This window comes from Hippocampus comes, unplaced genomic scaffold (genome assembly GCF_001891065.2).
Source record: "Hippocampus comes isolate QL1 unplaced genomic scaffold, H_comes_QL1_v1.1 scaffold26, whole genome shotgun sequence".
Lineage (NCBI taxonomy): Eukaryota > Metazoa > Chordata > Actinopteri > Syngnathiformes > Syngnathidae > Hippocampus > Hippocampus comes.
Genome location: NW_017805004.1, coordinates 126,628 through 145,630, shown reverse-complemented (window position 1 = coordinate 145,630; position 19,003 = coordinate 126,628). Strand labels below are relative to the sequence as shown.

Genomic DNA, 19,003 nt, shown 5'->3' with positions numbered 1-19,003 from the left:
GGTGCATGAGAGGGTTGAAAATAGGTTCAGGAGCGGGTGGCCTGCCAATATTAAATGCTCTAAAAAAATTGGGGGTTAACCTTTGGGTTGTCTGAGTTGATGATTATTCAGTTTTATGTCAATTTTGTACATTGCGAAACTTGAATGCACGTGACACTTAACTAATGCAGTCTCTCCTTATAATTACAGGTACAAACTGGCTTTTTCACAGAGTCGTATTGCGAGCTATTTATTTGATGGAAAAGGCTACGCACTGATCAACAACATCGAGCGGAGGGGGAAATTTGGTTACGTCACACGATTTGATGTTTCAGTGCGAACGGTGGCAAACAATGGAGGACTTTTCATCATGGTCAATGCTGTAAGTTCAAAGTATCGTAACTAATACTCTGAGGTCACTCTTCCACTGAGGTCTAAGAGTTAAAAGTGGGGAAAGAAATAGTTTACTGTATTGTTATGTTGATTTTTGCTATTATGTAAGTTCTTGAATGTATGTCTGTCTTAGCCTTTGACTATTTGTGCATGCATTCAATTACTGTGCGAGAAGAAGTAAACTCACACAAATAGAAATGTTATTGACAGTGGGGTTTTTTTTGTTCATGCTCTCATTTCCCCAGGATAAATTCTTTCTTTTAGAAATCAAAAATGGATATTTGCGCCTAATGTATGACTTTGGCTTCAATGATGGGCCAAAACTTTTGGACGACCACATACCAAAGCTAAAAATAAACGATGCAAGATACCACGAGGTATGTTTTTCCTTCCTTTTTTTTTTTAAATTGGTCTAATAACATAGTCCACGGAAAATAGGCAACTTTTTATTTCAAATAATATGCTGCCTGTGTTTGACTCATGGAACAGATATCAGTGATCTATCATCAGTCAAAGAAGGTGATCCTTCTGGTGGACAAGAGCCACGTTAAATCTATGGAGAATCCGAAAACCACTCTGCCATTCTCGGATATCTACATAGGTGGGGCACCCTCACACATTCTCCTATCTAGGTGAGTAAAAAAAAATCCTGCAGCCACAAACATGTTTGCTGCAGTTTGCAGTCTAATATTAGACTTTGAAAACTGTGAACTTCAGTGTTGTGAAAGTTCATTTTCTACACAGACGAGTTAGCCAGGTGCAGCTTGCAATGCCCCAGCCTCAAAAACATGAAAAATGTGATGCTTGAATGGTCTTTTTTTCATGAAAAGAGGACTGTAGTCCTGAATGTGCAAGCATGAACACAATCTGAACCACCCTCAGGTATAACTGGACATTACTGCAACTAACTATCGAATGCACTCGAATGACAAAATAAACCAGTCTTTAGGTGAGCACTCATGAGGGGTTAGTCTCCAGCCAACTGCTTCACCCGCTTTCTTCACCACAGTATCAACCCCTAGCACCTCCAGCGAAATTGAAAGGAAAAATGTTTTTAACTCCTACCTCGGACTAGCAAACAGAAACGTTCCCTTACTATTTTTGGCTAACCTATACAAATTTACCAAATGAGGTAGCTGGGGTTCCCAAAGTAGGTGTGTATCCCCTTCATATGAAGGCTTGTTTCCAGTGATAATGTTGACATGCAGTCAATAACCATTTCAAAACCCATCCATCCATCCACCCATCCATTTTCTATCGCTTATCCGGGGTCGGGTTGGGAGGGTAACAGCTTTAGCAGGAAAGCCCAGACTTCCCTCTCCCCAGCCACTTGTTCCAGCTCTTCCCAGGGATCCCAAAGCGCTCCCAGGCCAGCCAGGAGACATGGTTTATCCAGTGTGTCCTGGGCCATCGTTGAGACCTCCTGCCGGTGGGATATGCCTGGAACACCTCACCAGGGAGGCATCCAGGAGGCATCCTAATCAGATGCCCGAGCCACCTCATCTGGCTCCTCTCAATGTAAAGGAGAAGCGGCTCTACTCTGAGCCCCTCCCGGATGACCGAGCTTCTCACCTTATTATAAGGGAGAGCCCAGACACCCTGTGGAGGAAACTCATTTCAGCCCCTTGAATCCGGGATCTTGTTCTGATCCATAGCTCGTTGACCACAGAAGAGGATAGGAACAGAGATCAACCTGAAAATGGAGAGCTTCGCCTTTTGGCTTTGCTCCTTCTTTATCATGACTGATTCATCCAAAGTCCGTATCACGGCAGATGCTGCATTGATCCGCCTGTCGATCTCCCGCTCCATCCTACCCTCTCTCGTGAACAAGTCAGATACTTAAAATCCTCCACTTGGGGTAAGATCCCATCTGCGACCCGAAGAGGGCACTCCACCCTCTTCCGACTAAGGACCATTGTGTCAGACTTAGCTGCGAACTGCTCTGGTGAGAGTAGGAAATCCCGGCTTGACCAGCCAACAGCACCACATTATCTGCAAAAACCAGAGATGCAAGACTGAGCCCACCAAACTGTAAAAGTTATGAACAAAACCGGTGACAAAGGGCAGCCTTGACGGAATCCAAACTTCATTGGAAATGAATCCGACTTACTGCGGGCAATGTGAACAAAACTCTGACATTGGTGGTATTGGGACTGAACAGCCTGTATCAGGGGTTTCGAAAACCCATACTCCCAAAGCGCCCCCGACAGAACTTCCGGAGGGACACGGTCGAACGCCTTCTCAAAGTCAAAAGCTTTGTCGGAAGTGGGAATTAAAACTTCTTCTGACAGGGGATTCTGCCAGACGCTCCCAATTCCACCTATCGCAGGTTATTTTTGGAACACAACCTGTCGCGATAAACGAGGTACCATTGTACTTCAAAAATTGACAAAGCAATTTCAATTTTGGCTTGCTGAGAACCCTCGTTTTGAGACATAAAACAAAAAAAACAAACAAACAAACACATGCTTGAGGTATGTTTGTTGAATTGTAGATTTGACAAAGACGCTTGACAAGATTGAGGTTGATTGTCACAAAAATACAGTGATATTGTGTCTTACATGACAGGCCCGAGCTGTCCGCTGTGGTTGGCCTCAAAGGTTGTGTCAAAGGCTTCCTGTTCCAAAAAAAAGACTTCAACCTCTTAGAGGAGCCTGGCACCATCGGCATCAGTAGTGGGTGCCCTGAGGAGTCTTTTGTAAGCGCCACGTTTCGTCTTTTTTGAGCGATAGACTGTGTGGCATCTAACATTGTGAGAATTTGTTTTCCAGGCATCACATAAAGCCTATTTCATGGGTGAGAGCTACTTGAAATCCTCAGCAAAGATTTCACCATTTGACAATTTTGAAGGAGGCCTCAACTTCAGAACCGTTCAAGCCAGTGGAGTTCTGTTCTATCACAATGAAGGGGTATGAACACACTTGTGACAAAGAAAAAAACCCAAAACAAAACAAAGCTGTATTTCAAATGCAATTTATCAGCATGTCTTTAGTTTCCGATGCTATTCAACATTAAACAGTGAGTTCTTCGTATTTATATGGGTCACAAACACGCGCTTGCATATTTTCTTTATTTTTACCGCTTTAGTCTGACGAATTCAGCATCTCCCTTGAGAACGGAGCAGTGGTGATGAACTCACATGGAACAAGAGTTAAAACGCATAAGAAACACTATAATGATGGAAGGACGCACTTCTTATTGGCTTCGGTGAATAATCAGAAGTAAGAATTTGATTTTTACTTTGACGGAACAATTTGTTTTTGATGCTATTACGGTACATTTTGATGGGCGTTGGTCAGCTAGCACTATTTTGCTGTATTATTTATCTCGTTTCACACAACCTGTGTTTCTCTTCTCACCCAAGGTATTTATTATTGGTGGACGACAAAGACAAGCAGGAGAAGATACGCCCACAATCGGTCACAAGACCCTCTTCCGTTTCGACCGGAAAGAACTTCTACTTTGGGGGCTCACCAAAGAGCAGTTTAAAGAACTTTACAGGCTGCATTAGTTATGCCTACATAAACAGGTAGATCCCTTCTCAACAAGGAACAGCTGTTATGGTCGTTCATAGGAGAGAGCTCTTTGTCATCCAGGTTGCACACGGATGAATTGCTTTTTCTGCTGCTCAGAACTGCACACTATTTTTAATCGTTCTTCGAAAAAAGACTGGGGGGCAAATTCAAAAGTCTCACCATTCATGGCTGCTTCAAACAGTCCAGCTTTGATGCAGAAATGAACAGAAATCACTGGCACGGTCAAAAGTACACTTTAAGGAGGATGTGGGATATTAATTTGCTCAGTGGAGAAGTTGGAACTGTTGTCAATTGCCATGCTAGCATGCTAACTTCAATTATGTGACATGATAAACATAGTATATGGTCCCTATAAAATATTGTACATTTAAATGTTATGTCAGTGGTAAATGGTTTGTTTTTTGTGACTGTGTATAAAGCTAAAAACATTTACGATGACTTTGGATGCTTGTTATCAGCTAGCACTGGGGCAAGTAGGGACACTTGGTCGAAGGAATGCCCGTCATGTGGCTTGCTCTTCTTCAGCCATTAGGCAGGAGTGTCCAGACTTCTTCATTTGAGGGCCGCATACAGAAATATGGAAGGACGAAAGGGCAACTTTAAAATTCTTCAACTTTTTGAAACACGCTAAAGTCAGTCAAGAAAGCAGTTGTAAAATGTCTGTATAGTCTAGTTAATTTCATCGGCCCTGGGCCGTAGTTTAGACACCACTGTCGTAAGGCCTATTTTATTCTGCAACTTAGAACATAGTTCACCTAACATGATTGTTGATTCTGCCGGAAAACTGCGTCACTTCTACGTGCCAGCAGTACAGTACTTAATAAGACAAAGGCATCCATGAATGCAAAGGCGTCACTATAATACAGTTCTATCACTCTCAGTGAGACTTACATACTTGTCCAACAATAGACTACCATGTTTTCTGCACTAAAAGGCGCGTTGAAGTATAAGGCGCACCTTTCAATGAATGGCCTATTTTCGAACTGTTTTCATGTATAGGGCACGCCACATTCAAAGGCGCACCGAATAGAAGCTACAATAGTGGCTGCAGTTGCGTTATGCGTCCACTAGATGGAACTACTCTGAAGGGAATACAATACAATACAACACAGCTTTATTTATATAGAGCTTTCACAACCGCTGCAGCTGTAACAAAGCAATTTACAGAACATTTAAAATACTACATCCGAGACATCAGAGTACTGATCCATAAACAAGGCGCACTGTCGGCTTTTGAAAAAATTTGATGCTTTTAGGTGTGCCTTATAGAGTGGAAAATACGGTACATCCAGTAGTTTGGCTCAACTTCTATTTCATACTGTCCGGTTAAGTTGCGTGCACTTGTTTTTTATTTTTATTGTTTATTTTTTGAGGTTTCTCATCCATACATCGAAATAGCTTTCAGGCATTCATTATCTGTCACTTTTGCCCATCGCATTTTGACCACGATGGCCTGAAAAAAAAGCTGCTGAAAACAAAAGATGTAAATAGAGCCTAAGGAAATGTGGCATGTTTGTCTATTCAAAACCTGGTAGGTTTGATACCTTGATCATTCCAAGTGGTCTGTGGAACATAGTGTCGAGCTAATTTGTGGCCAATTGAATGCCACAGGAAGAATATTTCATTTGGAGAGTACCTGGGTGACATGCAGATGGCAGCCATTTGAAAATATTTACATGGAGCTGCTGGAATATGAATTGCCTGCAGTATTGAAATTGCTGCTTCAACTTGGTACCAAAAAAACAGCATTAAATCATAGTTAATTTCCCTTCTCTCTCCCCTGATTTCTTCAGACAAGACCGAGATATTGAGCCTGAAGACTTTCAGCGCTACACCGAGAATGTCCAGGCTCTCCTGCAGGACTGTCCATTGCAAAAGCCTCCTGCTGTTCTTTCAACAAGGCACAGGGATGACAAATCTATCGCCAAACGGAGGGTATCACGTAAGGTAAGGCGGGGAAAAAAAAAACAAAAACATTAAACTGAATAAAAATGAATTATAATTATAATTCATTTGAGGTTTTCAGTAAACCTCAGTTGATTGTGGCTTTCTGGGGTCTCCATTTAGATTGTTAGTTTCTAATTTAGCCAAAATATTTCATGTATGCCGCCACAGGTCAGCAAGGATGAATCCGTATATTTAATGAAGGTTGCTCCCTGCCATCTCCCAAGTCACCAAGCAACACAACATGCCTACCAATATGGCAGCTTTGCAAACAGTAGGCAGCACTACAGAAAGCTTCCAGAATCCCTTTCTCATAAGTAAGTCTTAAATTCTTCAAAATTCTCCAAGTATTGTAAAAGCCTTCTCTTGAAAAAAAAACTGTCTATCAATGTGTTTCCGCCCAGGTCCAACTTTTCCTTATCCCTAAAGACCAACGCATCCTTTGGCCTCATTTTTTATGTGTCTGACATCCATGAGAGGAACTTTATGACTCTCTTTCTGGCCAGTGGTAGACTTGTATATACTTTCAATGTAGGTGATCAGCGTGTGGAAATCTGGAGCGAGGAAAATTATAATGATGGAGCATGGCATAATGTAAGTGCATCTTGTTGTTCCACCTGTCAATATTAAGGCTGAATTTTAGATACACATACAGGTAACTCTTTTTCAAGTGCAAGCATGTGACACTGAGTGATGAATTGCATAACACAGAGCTGCTGTGTGATGTGTTGTGTCTCTCAAGAGAATGAACTTGCTCACATTCCTCCAGTGATATATAATGTTCTGTGAGATGCAGATACATGGTACTGCCATTGTTGAAATTCTCAACCCGAATGAATATTTTCAGGCTCCATGTAAAAACTGATTGTTGTGATAATGCTAAAAAGCATCTGTCTTCAAAAACTGACAGTTTTCATGAGCATTTTGGTCATTTGTGCAGATATTATCGGCCAACAGAAAGTTTCTCATCCTCCACCGAAGGATATTTTTTGTACTTACAGTATATCACAGGTCACAGTTTTATGATGATTGTAAAAAGAAATTTAGTTCCACTGGATTATGATATGAAATACCGTATTTTCCACACTATAAGGCGCTTTGGCGTATAAGGCGCACCTTAGAAGCTGCAATAGTAGCTGCGATTGCACTGTGCATCCACTAGATGGTGCTACGCTAAAGGAAATACAATACAATACAGCTTTTATATTTTCAGTCAAACCTTGGTTTTCGAACGTCTCTGTTCTCGACTAAATCAGTTTTCGACCAAAAATTTCAAGTTTTTTATGCCTCGGATGACAACCGAATTTCGGTTCTCGAACAAACTGAACGCCCTTGAATGCGTCACTTGACTCCTCTCGCCTTCTTTACACAAGGAAGTGACGCTTCCTCGGGTCGACGAGGAGGTGACACTTCCTCGTTTAGCGTTCCATGGTGAACAGACGTGTTTAAAAAAGTTTTTTTTTTTTTTTTTAAAGAGCGTGATTTCGGTTTTCGAACAAATCGGTTTTCGAACAGCCTCTGGAACGGATTATGGTCGAAAACCAAGGTATGACTGTATCTCTCTCTCTCTCTCTCTCAAGAGAGAGAGAGAGAGAGAGAGAGAGAGAGAGAGAGAGCTTTCACAACCGCTGCAGCTGTAACAAAGCGCTTTGCAGAATATTTCAAATACTATGTCCAAGAAATCAGAATATTGATCCATAGATTCTATGGTGCACTGTCGGCTTTTGAGAAAACCAAATGCTTTTAGGTGCGCCTTATTATGCGGAAAACACGGTACTTGCAAGAGTAAATTTTAGTCATATGTCAATAAAATGTACAATGACAAGAAATTGTGCTTCCTTTCTGAAGGTTATTTTTATCCGTGATGGAAGTATGGGAAAATTGATCGTCGATGGACTCACAGTGTTGGAGGACAGAGTTAAAGGCAAAGCTGTGCCTTGGCATGTCAGCAGTCCTCTCTATTTTGGAGGCGTACCTCCAAAGCGAGCACAAAAAAATATTCAGGTATGGATTAGATTTTTAACTGCAGATCCATCACTCTAATATATCATTTTTAGAAATATGATGATAAAGATATTTATTGAAATGAGCACTCCATAAATAGTCATGTACTAACATCATTTTCAGAGTTCAAAACGCGGACGGGCACCTTGAATGATTTTTTCCCCCCCTCCCAATTTTCTGCATTTCGTTATTACATGTCTGCTGATAGTTTAGAAAACTGCTGATAAGCATTCGATATTCTTTTTACATGGTGGAAAAATGGGGAAAAAAAACCCTTCAAATTATTAGGGGGGGGGGGAATCAATAATTTGCGAGTTTGTGTGTGGCAAACTGCAAATACGCAGGGGTCGACTGTAGTTTTAAGTTGTAAAATCAACAATCACCAGTAGATGGCAGACTTGTCTTCTGCTTATATCTGGTCTTGTACTGCTTAAGAGCACGTATGTTTCACATTTGGACATCTTTTGTCCATATTTAAAATAGTATTTTGTCATACATCTGGTGCAGAAGTGCACGGTCCTATGTGGACCCTGAGTAGATAAGTTGTGGCATTTAAGTTGCTCATCCCTGTTTTAAAAAATAACTTCCTAAGTAGGTCATTGAGAATCAAATTTTTATGTTTGTTTGGGAGTTGGGGGGGAGTGCCATGGTCTTTTTTGCTCCCTATAAGCCAAGCCAATCGCAAGGCACACATAGACAATTAACCATTCATGCTCACAATCAGACTTTATATGTACTGTATCTTTTTGTGTTTGTTCCCTTCAGGGCAACTCGGTAAACAGCTTTTCTGGCTGTTTGAGGAATATCCAGCTCAATGGGCATTGGTTGTCATCTGCTGATAAAACATTTGGAGTGACACCGTGTTTTGAGGGACTCACCGAGGCAGGAACATTCTTTGCAGTGGAAGGAGGCTACGTACTTTTGGGTAACTTAACGTTCGTTTTTGCACTCCAGTTTTTAACCCCCTGAAATGTTTGCCTTGACTGGATACATCCAGTAAGTATCATTTTTGTTTGGGCCAATTTCATTAATTATAAAAATAACCATTCTGTTGGATTTTAATTTGTTAATTTCCTGTGAATTCCTATTCATCATTACTTGTGTCACATTTCAAGTTATTGAAGGACCATAGAGCAGGGGTCACCAACACGGACAACCAGTCGCCCGCAGCACCATCTGAGTTGTCCGCGGGCATGTTCTAAATATAGATCACCAGTGAGAGGCTTCTTTGTGTGTGTTTGGGTGTGTTGCTTTTCATTACCACGTCTGCAAACAACGTCACAGTAAAATTGAATTTCACATAGTTCGTGCACAAAATGGTGATTGGAATTCCATAAACATAGACACAAATGAAAATCCGAAACAAAAATACTTATTTACTGAAAAAGAGCACCGACAAAGTATAATTAGAAATCCCTGGTCACAAGGAGCCAGGAAAAAAAAGGCATAAACAAAAAGCGCTTGCAAAAGGCAAGGTAATCGTAAAGCCCAGAATATAAACGAAATGACAAGAGTCCAATGACACGAAACAAAGCAAGAGTAAGCTCAAAGACAAAACAATATCAATCCTAACAAATGAGGGAATAGAGAGCAAAAACGACAATGACGAGTTCGAGAGGTCTAGAAAACAACAATTGACCATGAGCAGTAAAACAGGTCAATAATCCGACAGGGATTTGGCAATTAGGCAGTCCAGAAATACATGGCAAACTGATGAACATTGGCAGCAGGTGTGCACACTGGAGGGAAAGCCCTCCTCTGCCACCTGCTGGAGACGCACACAGGAACAGAATCATGACGGAATTCAAATATTGAAAAATGGTGTTGCGACATGTTAGTTTCTTAAAAATGCTCTAAATTTGGTTTTAAGTTCAACGTGTGAGAGGATTTATTTAAAAATCTGCAAGTTGATTTGTACATTATGTAACTTGCACAAACATTTAAAAAAGTGTTGCATGTTGATATTTATCTGTTTCCTGCTTCTTTTTTTTTTTTTAATCATTGCTCATTATTGTGAGAAATCATTTCCACGATTAGTGTCCAAACATGGATAATTTTCAATAATTACGATAATTAACCGTATTTTGGGCAAATTTGTGAAGTGTGTCACAAAATGGTCGCCCTTTGCATTCAACAATAACAAAAAGTAACTACTCCTTTCTTTAACCCAACCAGTTTCCTCACCTTTGCCACAATGGTCGCTATATTTGAGCGGGAAAATAAAGCTCGAAATCATGCAGATATATTTTCATGTCAACCTGACCAAATAGAACGTCCTTTACTTTGCCTCCTTCCTTCTTTTAGACACGCTTGACTTGGGACCGAGATTTCAACTCGAAATGGAGGTCCGGCCCCAGGTGACATCGGGTTTACTTCTGCATGTGCCCAGAGCAGAGGGTTATTTTTCACTGTACATTCATCAAGGAGCAGTAAGTCAACGTCACAGATGAGACAATTATACTACAATACAGAAATCATTTTTAAATGTTTCTTTTAATGGTTAGAAATGTTGAAATGAAAGCAATGTTTTCCAGGTGGTGGCCGTTTTGACTGATGGGACACACGAATTATTGGCAACAGTTTCTCCAAGGCGGGCTCTATGTGCTGGCCACTGGCATAGAATTGCAGGTGAGTGTTAATTTATTTTTTTAGAGGGGTCAAAATGTATTAAGAACAATGAAGAATTCCCAAAGAGTGCCACATAGATCATGGACAAATAATGGGATGGACTTATTTTGTAAGGGAATGCATCAAAGAATTGTGCAAGTAAGCGGAAGATTTTGTTCCATTTTATTTCCAATACCTTATTTCCTACATCGAAAAAAAATAAATGGATTAGTCAAATCAAGTGGCGTTTATTTTAAGTCTCAGTGTTTCATTCATCGTATCGTTGACAAATATCAATGACATCCCCTGATCTTAACCCAACTTGGCATGGAAAACCTAAAATCCCAAAAAGAAAAAATTGTCATGTGACAAACAACAACAGAAACCTTGAGAAGGGATCCCAGATATACGATAACGCAGTGCTGTGCATTTGCCCTCTTCTCAAATTACATTTTTTTTCACATAGGTTCCCCACTTCAGGGTTTAACCCTTTCATGCACAAATAATGATAACCTGTAACCCGATTACCTGATAAACTGTCCACTCTAGTAACCGCTGTACCTGAAAGGGTTAAGATCATCAAACAAGTGTAAGACCCAGTTAACCCAATAAACACAAAATGCTGTTTTGTACGGTAAAACCTCAGTGTAATATAATATAATGAGTACATTAAACTGCTCTGTCTTGCCTGATCACAGTGATGAAAGATATGGGCATCCTCAAGTTGCAAGTAGACCAACAGGTCCATAATGTGGATGGGTTTCTGAATCTTCACTCTACAGTCATCACAAAGATTTTTATTGGTGGAGTTCCAGGTTAGTTATCGCCCAGTGTGAGTCTTTTTTTTTTTCTGCTTGAGTCATACATTTCTAAACATTTGTCTACTTCTCAGATCCCTCCCTTCCAGGCAGCCATGTAACCAAGGAGCCTTATGTAGGATGTATGAGGAACCTGAAAATCAACAACAGCGGAGTGAGCTTCACTGACGTAGCTCTGGTCAGCGGAGCGGTCAGCGTAGGATCCTGTCCGGCTGTGAAATAAAGTAAAAATGCCAACTGTTCCCAATGCCTTATTAAAAACAAGAAAATATAACAATTGTAGGAAACCACTCACTTTAATTTACCATATTTTCTGCATTATAACACGCTTCGGATTATAAAGCGCACCTTCAATGAATGGCCTATTTTAAAACTGTTTTCATATATAAGGTGCACTGCATTATAAGGCGCATGGAATAGAGGCTACAATAATGGCTGCAGTTGCACAATGCATCCACTAGATGGTGCTACGCTAAAGGGAATACAATACAATACAGCTTTACATGAAGCCTTCACAACCGCTGCAGCTGTAACAAAGCTATGAGAACTAGTCACAAACAAGGAACTATAGATACAAATGGCATTACAAAACAATATATGATAGACAAAAGTTATGAATACAACTGATTCAACAAAAAGGCACACAAACCTCGTGGGCTCACATCCACAAGGGGCTAAATATCTTTAGAAGTCTTGCTTGTCTCCTTCTTCCTTCATTTAGTCAGCAGTTAATGATGCTTTTGGCATTGTCTTAGTTTCATAATGGCTGCTCAGAGCTCACAAAGTACTTGTCTGTTTGAGTGCGTGTCGGTGAATGCGCATGTCAATTAATGTCTGGCAGAATGCTTTTAGCTTACAAAGACTGTAACTCTATATATAAGGTACATTGGATTATAGGGTGCACTGTTGGCTTTTGAGAAATTGAATGCTTTTAGGTGCACCTTATAGTGCGGAAAATACAATACTCTGGTGACTGCTTTTCTTACAAACAAAAACTAATGCCATTTAATCATGACTGATGAAACTGAAAGTATACATTTAGAACATGTTTAATTTCACACAATATACTCCAATGTTCCATGATGTCTGTCTTAAATGTTTATTACGTTGCAGGGTTGTGAGCCAATTTCCATTCCGTGACTATATTTGATTCTAACATTCTACCTTATTATCGTGTGTTATTTTCAAGTGGTTCATTTCCAATATCTGGACTGTTTTATTGAAGACATGTCAAAACAAATCCAAATTTTGAACAACTAAAGATGTGTCATTATCAGGCAATAAAGGTAAAAATCAAAAACAAATATTAAACACTATATACGGCCTCTCTGGCCTTGACTGACTCTTCCCCACAGTGGTGTGTGTTTGGTACATTATAGAGAGATGTATGGCATGCATCTCGAATAAACCACATTTTAACCATATCTAATGGTCTGTGCTGTCACTTCATCAAACCAGCTGCTGTACAAGCTCTCAACAAATAAATAAATAAATAAAATAAAAGCAAGACATTCATGAAAATAAATAATAAAAAGTATTTTGGGGTGCTTACAAGGGACCTTTCCTCATTTTCGTTTGAAAATAAAACTACAGTCAAAATAAGCATCGGCCCTTGTGACAGTCCCTGACCATATTTTTTTTAAGTGCTCTATAAATTGTGTTGTGTTGTTGGAAATGGATCAACTTAGCCCTGAACCTACCCATTCGTGTAGCGGGTCAAGCAAGAACTTAACCCTTTCAGGGACAGCGGTTACTACAGTGGACAGGTTACCATGTTATCAGGTTACACAGGGTGCATGAAAGGGTTAAAACAAACCAATCCAAAGAATAATTCTTGAAAGAATTATTACCAGTATGGAACTATGGACTACCATTTTCATAACTGTGAAGTTACCATATTTCTCAACGGCGCTGATATTGATGGCATAGCATATTGCTCGTTGTAATAGCAAGACAATGAAAGGTGGGATTGTTGAATTAGCATTCCTAAAACCAGACTGAAATTCAAATAAAAGGTTGTTCTTTGATTTAAAACAATAAAATAACCATTTATGTGTTCAAACTAGAGTTTCTATTATTTAAGACAAGACATTTATTAAAATTGATCTCAGTTCTGTAATTATTTGGGTCACTTTTGCTGCCTCCAAAAAAAGGAATCACTCTTGCTTTCTTAAATTCCTTTGGGACTGTACCTGTCATTTTACATAAATTGATCAGAAAGGTCACAAAGGGAGTGATCATCTTTGTAGCATCCTGGACAAACATACCTGACAGGAGGTCTGGCCCAGTACCCTTCATGGGGTTTAGTCCCCAAATGAGCTTATAAATGGCTTCTTCAGAAACACGAGAGACTTCAAAAGTGTCTGGTTCCTTTTGACCATAGAAATCATGTATTCAATCCCATAGGCCTTTGTTGGTTGAGGAAGTTTATCCGCCAGCTCTTTCGCAGCAGTAACAAAATGGAATTTTAGATGCGCTACCGACTCCTTTTTAGTAGAAGTTCCCACACCAATAATATCAAGGCCCCTGTACCGGCTCCTCGGCGGCTGCAGGCCCAAGCGCTAGCTCATCTGCGTCTGCAGGCATTCATGCCGACTCCTCCGTGGGTTTAGGCCCCAGTCTCTCATCCTGTTCCAGCAGCGTGTGTCCTGCGCCTGCCAATCAATCCTGTTCTTGCGGCCCGCATCCAGTGGCAGGTCCCCGTCCTCAGCCCTCAGCAGCACCAGGCCCATGTCACAGCGGTGCACACACTGTGGCCCCCCGGCAAGTATCTATTGTCTGGCCCTGCCAGGATCCTCGAATATGGACTCCAGGACGCCCGCGAGAATGGGCCAGATTGGCAGGCCGTGATTGTGCCTCCAGGCCTTCATCCGCCCACCCGGTTTTTCGACATTTGCTAATTTTGTGACTTCTGGGATACGTACTTTGGAGGTGGGGTTGCATGGTCTTTGATTTAGGTTTTCGATTTAGAATTTGGTTTCATAATTTCCTTGTGTTCCTTTGTCTTTCTGTCTCGTTAGGTTATTGATACAACTGTGCCGTTTACCCAATCCCTTGTGTTACTCTGTCAGCTCCTTGCAACCCTTTGGCTTGTGTTCGTAGTCCTTCTCACATATTGTTGAATCCATTTCCGGTTTTGGTTTATTGGTATGAATCCTCAATTTTGGACTTGTATTGGACTAATATTTCCAATTGCCCACTCCTTGTTTGCCTTTTTCTTTGTATTTTTGGAGAATAGTTTTTTAAAGATACATCCTGCCTCATTTCCCTGCATTTGGGTCCTCAACGCGACATTGACAAGTGCAATGAACTGCACTTGCCGAAGTTATTTAAGGTAGTTTAATTCATCTTCAAAACACTGGACTATGGTATCTGCTTTTTATTAAAAGTAATGAAGTGTATCAAACACCTGTGTACCAATTGTCAGTCTGCGTTGTGCTGTATTCCTGGTTATGGAAATAGATTTAAGAACTGCATTTTGTATTCCTTTGCAGGATACCCATCCTTGTATGTCAACAAGTTTTAATAGTAATACACAAGGTTGTTATTGGACTGGTTCTGTCATTGACGTGATTTTATTGGTGGTTCTCAGACACTGGTCCAACAGGATGGTCAAATACTGACCCACTTCGAGAGTCATTTTCTCTTCATTACAATCACTCACCAGATTTCACTGCTTTAGAATACAGTGATCCCTCGCTTATCGCGGTTAATGGGGACCGGGACCACCCGCGATAGACGAAAATCCGCGAAGTAGGGTTACCCAAGTGATAAAACAGAAGGGAGGGTGCTGGGCGGGCCTGAGACGATGCACAGCCAATCAACATGGCTGTGCATCATGGGACAGATCCACTCGTGTTGTCATTGGTCGACGTCGGTGCTGGGAACCAATCAAGTTACAGCCATGTACAAAACCTCTGAGTCATTCGGCATTTTTTTCTGAATACAGTACTTTGGAGAAAAAAAAATGCGATGCACCGAGGCCGTGATAATCAAAGCGCGAAATAGCGTGGGATCACTGTACTGCAGACATACCACACTTTTCAAGAACTACCCTTATGTAAATATGTGATCAGAAAGTTAAGCCAGTGTTCTCTTCACTCGCACGACTTTCCAGACACGAATTCCAAGGATAAGGACACAACTTGGTTAAAAAAAAAAAAAAATTCCAATGAGTCCTTGTTAAGATGGAATGACTTTCAGGACTGAAATATATCCGAATGGATCACTCTAAATATATCCATACATCCATCCATATACAGTATTTTTCTTCCACTTATCTTGGGTTGAATCGCTGGGGCAGCGGAGAACGGAGAAACCCAAACTTCCCTCTCTCCAGAACCACAGCTCATGACCATGGGTGAGGTTAGGATCCTAGATCAGCCGGTAAATCGGGAGCTTCGCCTTCCTACTTGGCTGACCCTTTTCTACATCAGACCGAGGCATCACTGCAGACACTGCATCAATCCGCCTACCGATCTCCCTATCCACCCGCCCCTCACTCGTTAATATACTTGAACCTCTTCACTTGGGAAACAAACTAATCCTAGACCCGGAAAGGGCACTCCACCCTTTTCCGATGGAAAACCATGGTTTCAAATTTGGAGGTGCTGATTTTTATCCCAAAACAGTTTGACACTCAGCTGTGTTACGCTCCAGTGAGATTTGGAGATCGCAGGTTCATGAAGCCATCAGTACCACAACATCTGCAAAAAGCAGACATATAATACTGAGGCCACCAAACCAGACCCAGTCAATGCCTTCGCTGTGCTTGGAAATTCTGTTAATAAAGTTTATGAACAGAATCACCGATAAAAGCAAGCCTCGGCAGAGTCCCAGGAACTAATTTGTCTGAGCTTTTGTCCTTGGCCGGGTCACCCTTGGCAAATAGGTCATAGGTGGGAGACCATGCATAGTCCGGCTCAAAAGATCCCAATGATATATATTAACGATAGCCGAATATGTTTTCCCTTTCCCGGACCAATGTCACTAGCGCCCCCCCCTCTTGAGGCAAGTCTGGAGGTAGGGCTCAAAGGTGAGCGCCTGGTGGACCGGCCTGCACCCATGCGGCTCGGCCAGACTTCCTGTTCTCATGGGCTCACCGCTTGTGAGAGAGATCATATGGGCAGCAGAGGTGAGAGTGAGAGTGAGATGAGCAGCAAGGGAAGGCAGGAACCTTGGCGTACCGATTCCCATTGTGTGTGTGTGTGTGTCTGTCTGTCTGTCTGTCTGTCTGTCTATCTGTCTGTCTGTCTATCTATCTATCTATCTATCTATCTATCACTGCAGAGGTACCAGGTTCAATTCCAGCTCTGGCCTTCCTGTGTGGAGTTTGCATGTGCTCCCCGGCCTGCATGGGTTTTCTCCGGGTACTCCGGTTTCCACCCGCATTCCAAAAACACGCATGGCAGGCTGATTTAACAATCTAAATTGTCCCTAGGTGTGAGTATGAGTGCGGATAGTTGTTTGTCTCAGCCGATTGCCCAAAGACGGCTGGGATAGGCTACAAATGAAAGACAAACGTTATCAACACAATTGATTGAACAAAAAGGCACACAAATCTTGTGTGCTCACATCCTCACGGGGATCCAAAAGACTTCTAAGGATATTTAGATATCCTTAGAAGTCTTTCTTGTCTCCTTCTTCCTTCGTTTAGTTAGTAGTTAACTATGCTTTTGGTCTTATCTTCGTTTCATAATGGCTGTGCAGAGCTCACAAAGTAGTTGTCTGTTTGAGTGCGTGTTGGCGAATGCACATGTCATTTAGTGTTAGGCAGAACCCTTTTACGTTACAATTGGTTCCTGCTAATAATCACCACTAGATGGCATAGGAACACTAAAACGAAAACAACTCAATGGGGAATATAAAGAGAGTTACAGTCTCTTTATACAGTATTAGGTGCATCGGATTATAGGGCGCACTGTCGGCGTTTGAGAAAATTGAATGGTTTTAGGTGTGCCTTATAGTGCGGAAAATATGGTATTTTTATGATGAAGTAATGGTCCATCGAATTAGATTAGAAAATAATCAAAAATCAAAATCCCAACTCTTAGGAATCCAAATGTGGAAACTGTCATGTTTGCATTCCAGTGGCATTTTTAGTTTGTGCGGCCCGGTTGTCCAGCGCATCAACCTCACAGTGCAGAGGTTGTGGGTTTGATCCCAGCTCCAGCCTCCCTGTGTGGAGTTTTCATATTTTCCCTGGGCCTGCGTGGGTTTTCTCTGGGTACTCCGGTTTCCTCCCACATTCCAAAAACATGCATCGCAGGCTGATTGAACACTCAAAATTGTCCCTAGGTGTGAATGTGAGCGCGGATGGTTGTTCGTCTCTATGTGCCCTGCGATTGGCTGGCAACCGGTTCAGGGTGTCCCCCGCCTACTACCCAAAGACGGCTGGGATAGGCTGCAGCACGCCCCGCGACCCTTGTGAGGATAAAGCGGTTCAGAAAATGGATGGGATGGATGGATTAAATAAGCAGGAGGTGACAAAAGGAAAGCTGAGCATGCTACAGCCTACCAAAATAAGAACCAAGGCGTAGTAAATGGATAGCAGTGGTTAAATAAAAGGCCTAAGAACATGACGGAGATGTCGGATCCTTCTCATAGTGGCAGCTATTCATAGGGATCTATAATATCCAACCTTTCCAACTTGCATATGGATCTAATATGCAAATTAACTTGGATGGAATACTGCAAACTCTATCACTGCTCTCCATTGTAAATCCTTCGCCTGCCTCTGCTACTATTTTGTCAGCATGACATTTTTCTTGTCTGGACATAATCTAAACCCACGACTTCCTGTCAGTTCAGTCAGTAATTCCATTCCTTTACTACGACTATTAAGAGAGTTCAGATACATTATTCACCGGTGATTATCTGAGGAACATTACCCAGAGACATGATGCACGGTGTCTGCATCATATCTGGTTGTGTTTCTCGATTGGGAGAAAAGTCCATGAGTGATGATGTTTCGAATTGGTCTCGATGCTGTAAGCAGTGGGATGATTTTTTTTTTTTTTTTTTTAACGACTATAGTGTAACATCTAGAGTAAAGTACAGCGGTTGTTGGTACACGCTGTTCGATTGCAGTGCCTGATCAAAGTTTACCACAAGTGATGTGACACTGCCGCACTGTTGGGGAAGGACACCTCTTTTTTTTTTTTTTTATTGACAGCAATACCCTCTTTGTGAATCTGGTTATGTCTTGGAACAATTGTGTTTGATACCAGAGATCTGCCTGCAGGTTTGAGTCAAATTAAATTTCTCCTTTTATCTTCCTGTGTGTTCTGTTTAACTCACCAGGGAATAGTTGTGTAACAGTGTTTGCTGCCAGGAAACAACGATGGAAAGTGATCATTAGACGCGTAGATGTGTGTGTGTGTGTGTGTGTGTGTGTGTGTGTGTGTGTGTGTGTGTGTGTGTGTGTGTGTGTGTGTGTGTGTGTGTGTGTGTCTGTTACATTACTAATCCGCCATGGTCGTATGTCTGTTCATTTATATTCTGATTTGAGGTATGTGAAACAAAAGAGTACAAATGGGTTCGATCTATCGATCTATCTATCTATCTATCTATCTATCGAACCTTGATGGATAGATAGATAGATAGATAGATAGATCCATCGATCCATCGATCGATCGATAGGATAACTTGTCTGGCAGGTTTTACTCGAATCCAGACCACTTGTTAGAAAGAGAAAATCTTAACTCATCATGTGGTTTCAAA

The 19,003-nt window shown here is 41.4% G+C and overlaps 1 protein-coding gene across 1 annotated transcript in view; it reads left to right on the top strand.

Annotated features, from left to right (window-relative positions):
• lama4 (laminin, alpha 4) overlaps nt 1-11,545 on the top strand; it is a 56,867-nt gene extending 45,322 nt beyond the window's left edge. The window contains exons 25-40 of the mRNA XM_019859195.1: nt 190-361; nt 618-749; nt 862-1,004; nt 2,941-3,070; nt 3,144-3,281; nt 3,460-3,593; nt 3,737-3,901; nt 5,702-5,855; nt 6,024-6,169; nt 6,257-6,446; nt 7,701-7,856; nt 8,622-8,781; nt 10,161-10,285; nt 10,391-10,484; nt 11,162-11,278; nt 11,356-11,545. Of these exons, the coding sequence (XP_019714754.1) occupies nt 190-361; nt 618-749; nt 862-1,004; nt 2,941-3,070; nt 3,144-3,281; nt 3,460-3,593; nt 3,737-3,901; nt 5,702-5,855; nt 6,024-6,169; nt 6,257-6,446; nt 7,701-7,856; nt 8,622-8,781; nt 10,161-10,285; nt 10,391-10,484; nt 11,162-11,278; nt 11,356-11,504 (2,305 nt within the window). The 3' untranslated portion in view covers nt 11,505-11,545. The remainder of the gene's footprint in view (nt 1-189; nt 362-617; nt 750-861; nt 1,005-2,940; nt 3,071-3,143; nt 3,282-3,459; nt 3,594-3,736; nt 3,902-5,701; nt 5,856-6,023; nt 6,170-6,256; nt 6,447-7,700; nt 7,857-8,621; nt 8,782-10,160; nt 10,286-10,390; nt 10,485-11,161; nt 11,279-11,355) is intronic.
• The last annotated feature ends 7,458 nt before the right edge of the window (nt 11,546-19,003 follow it).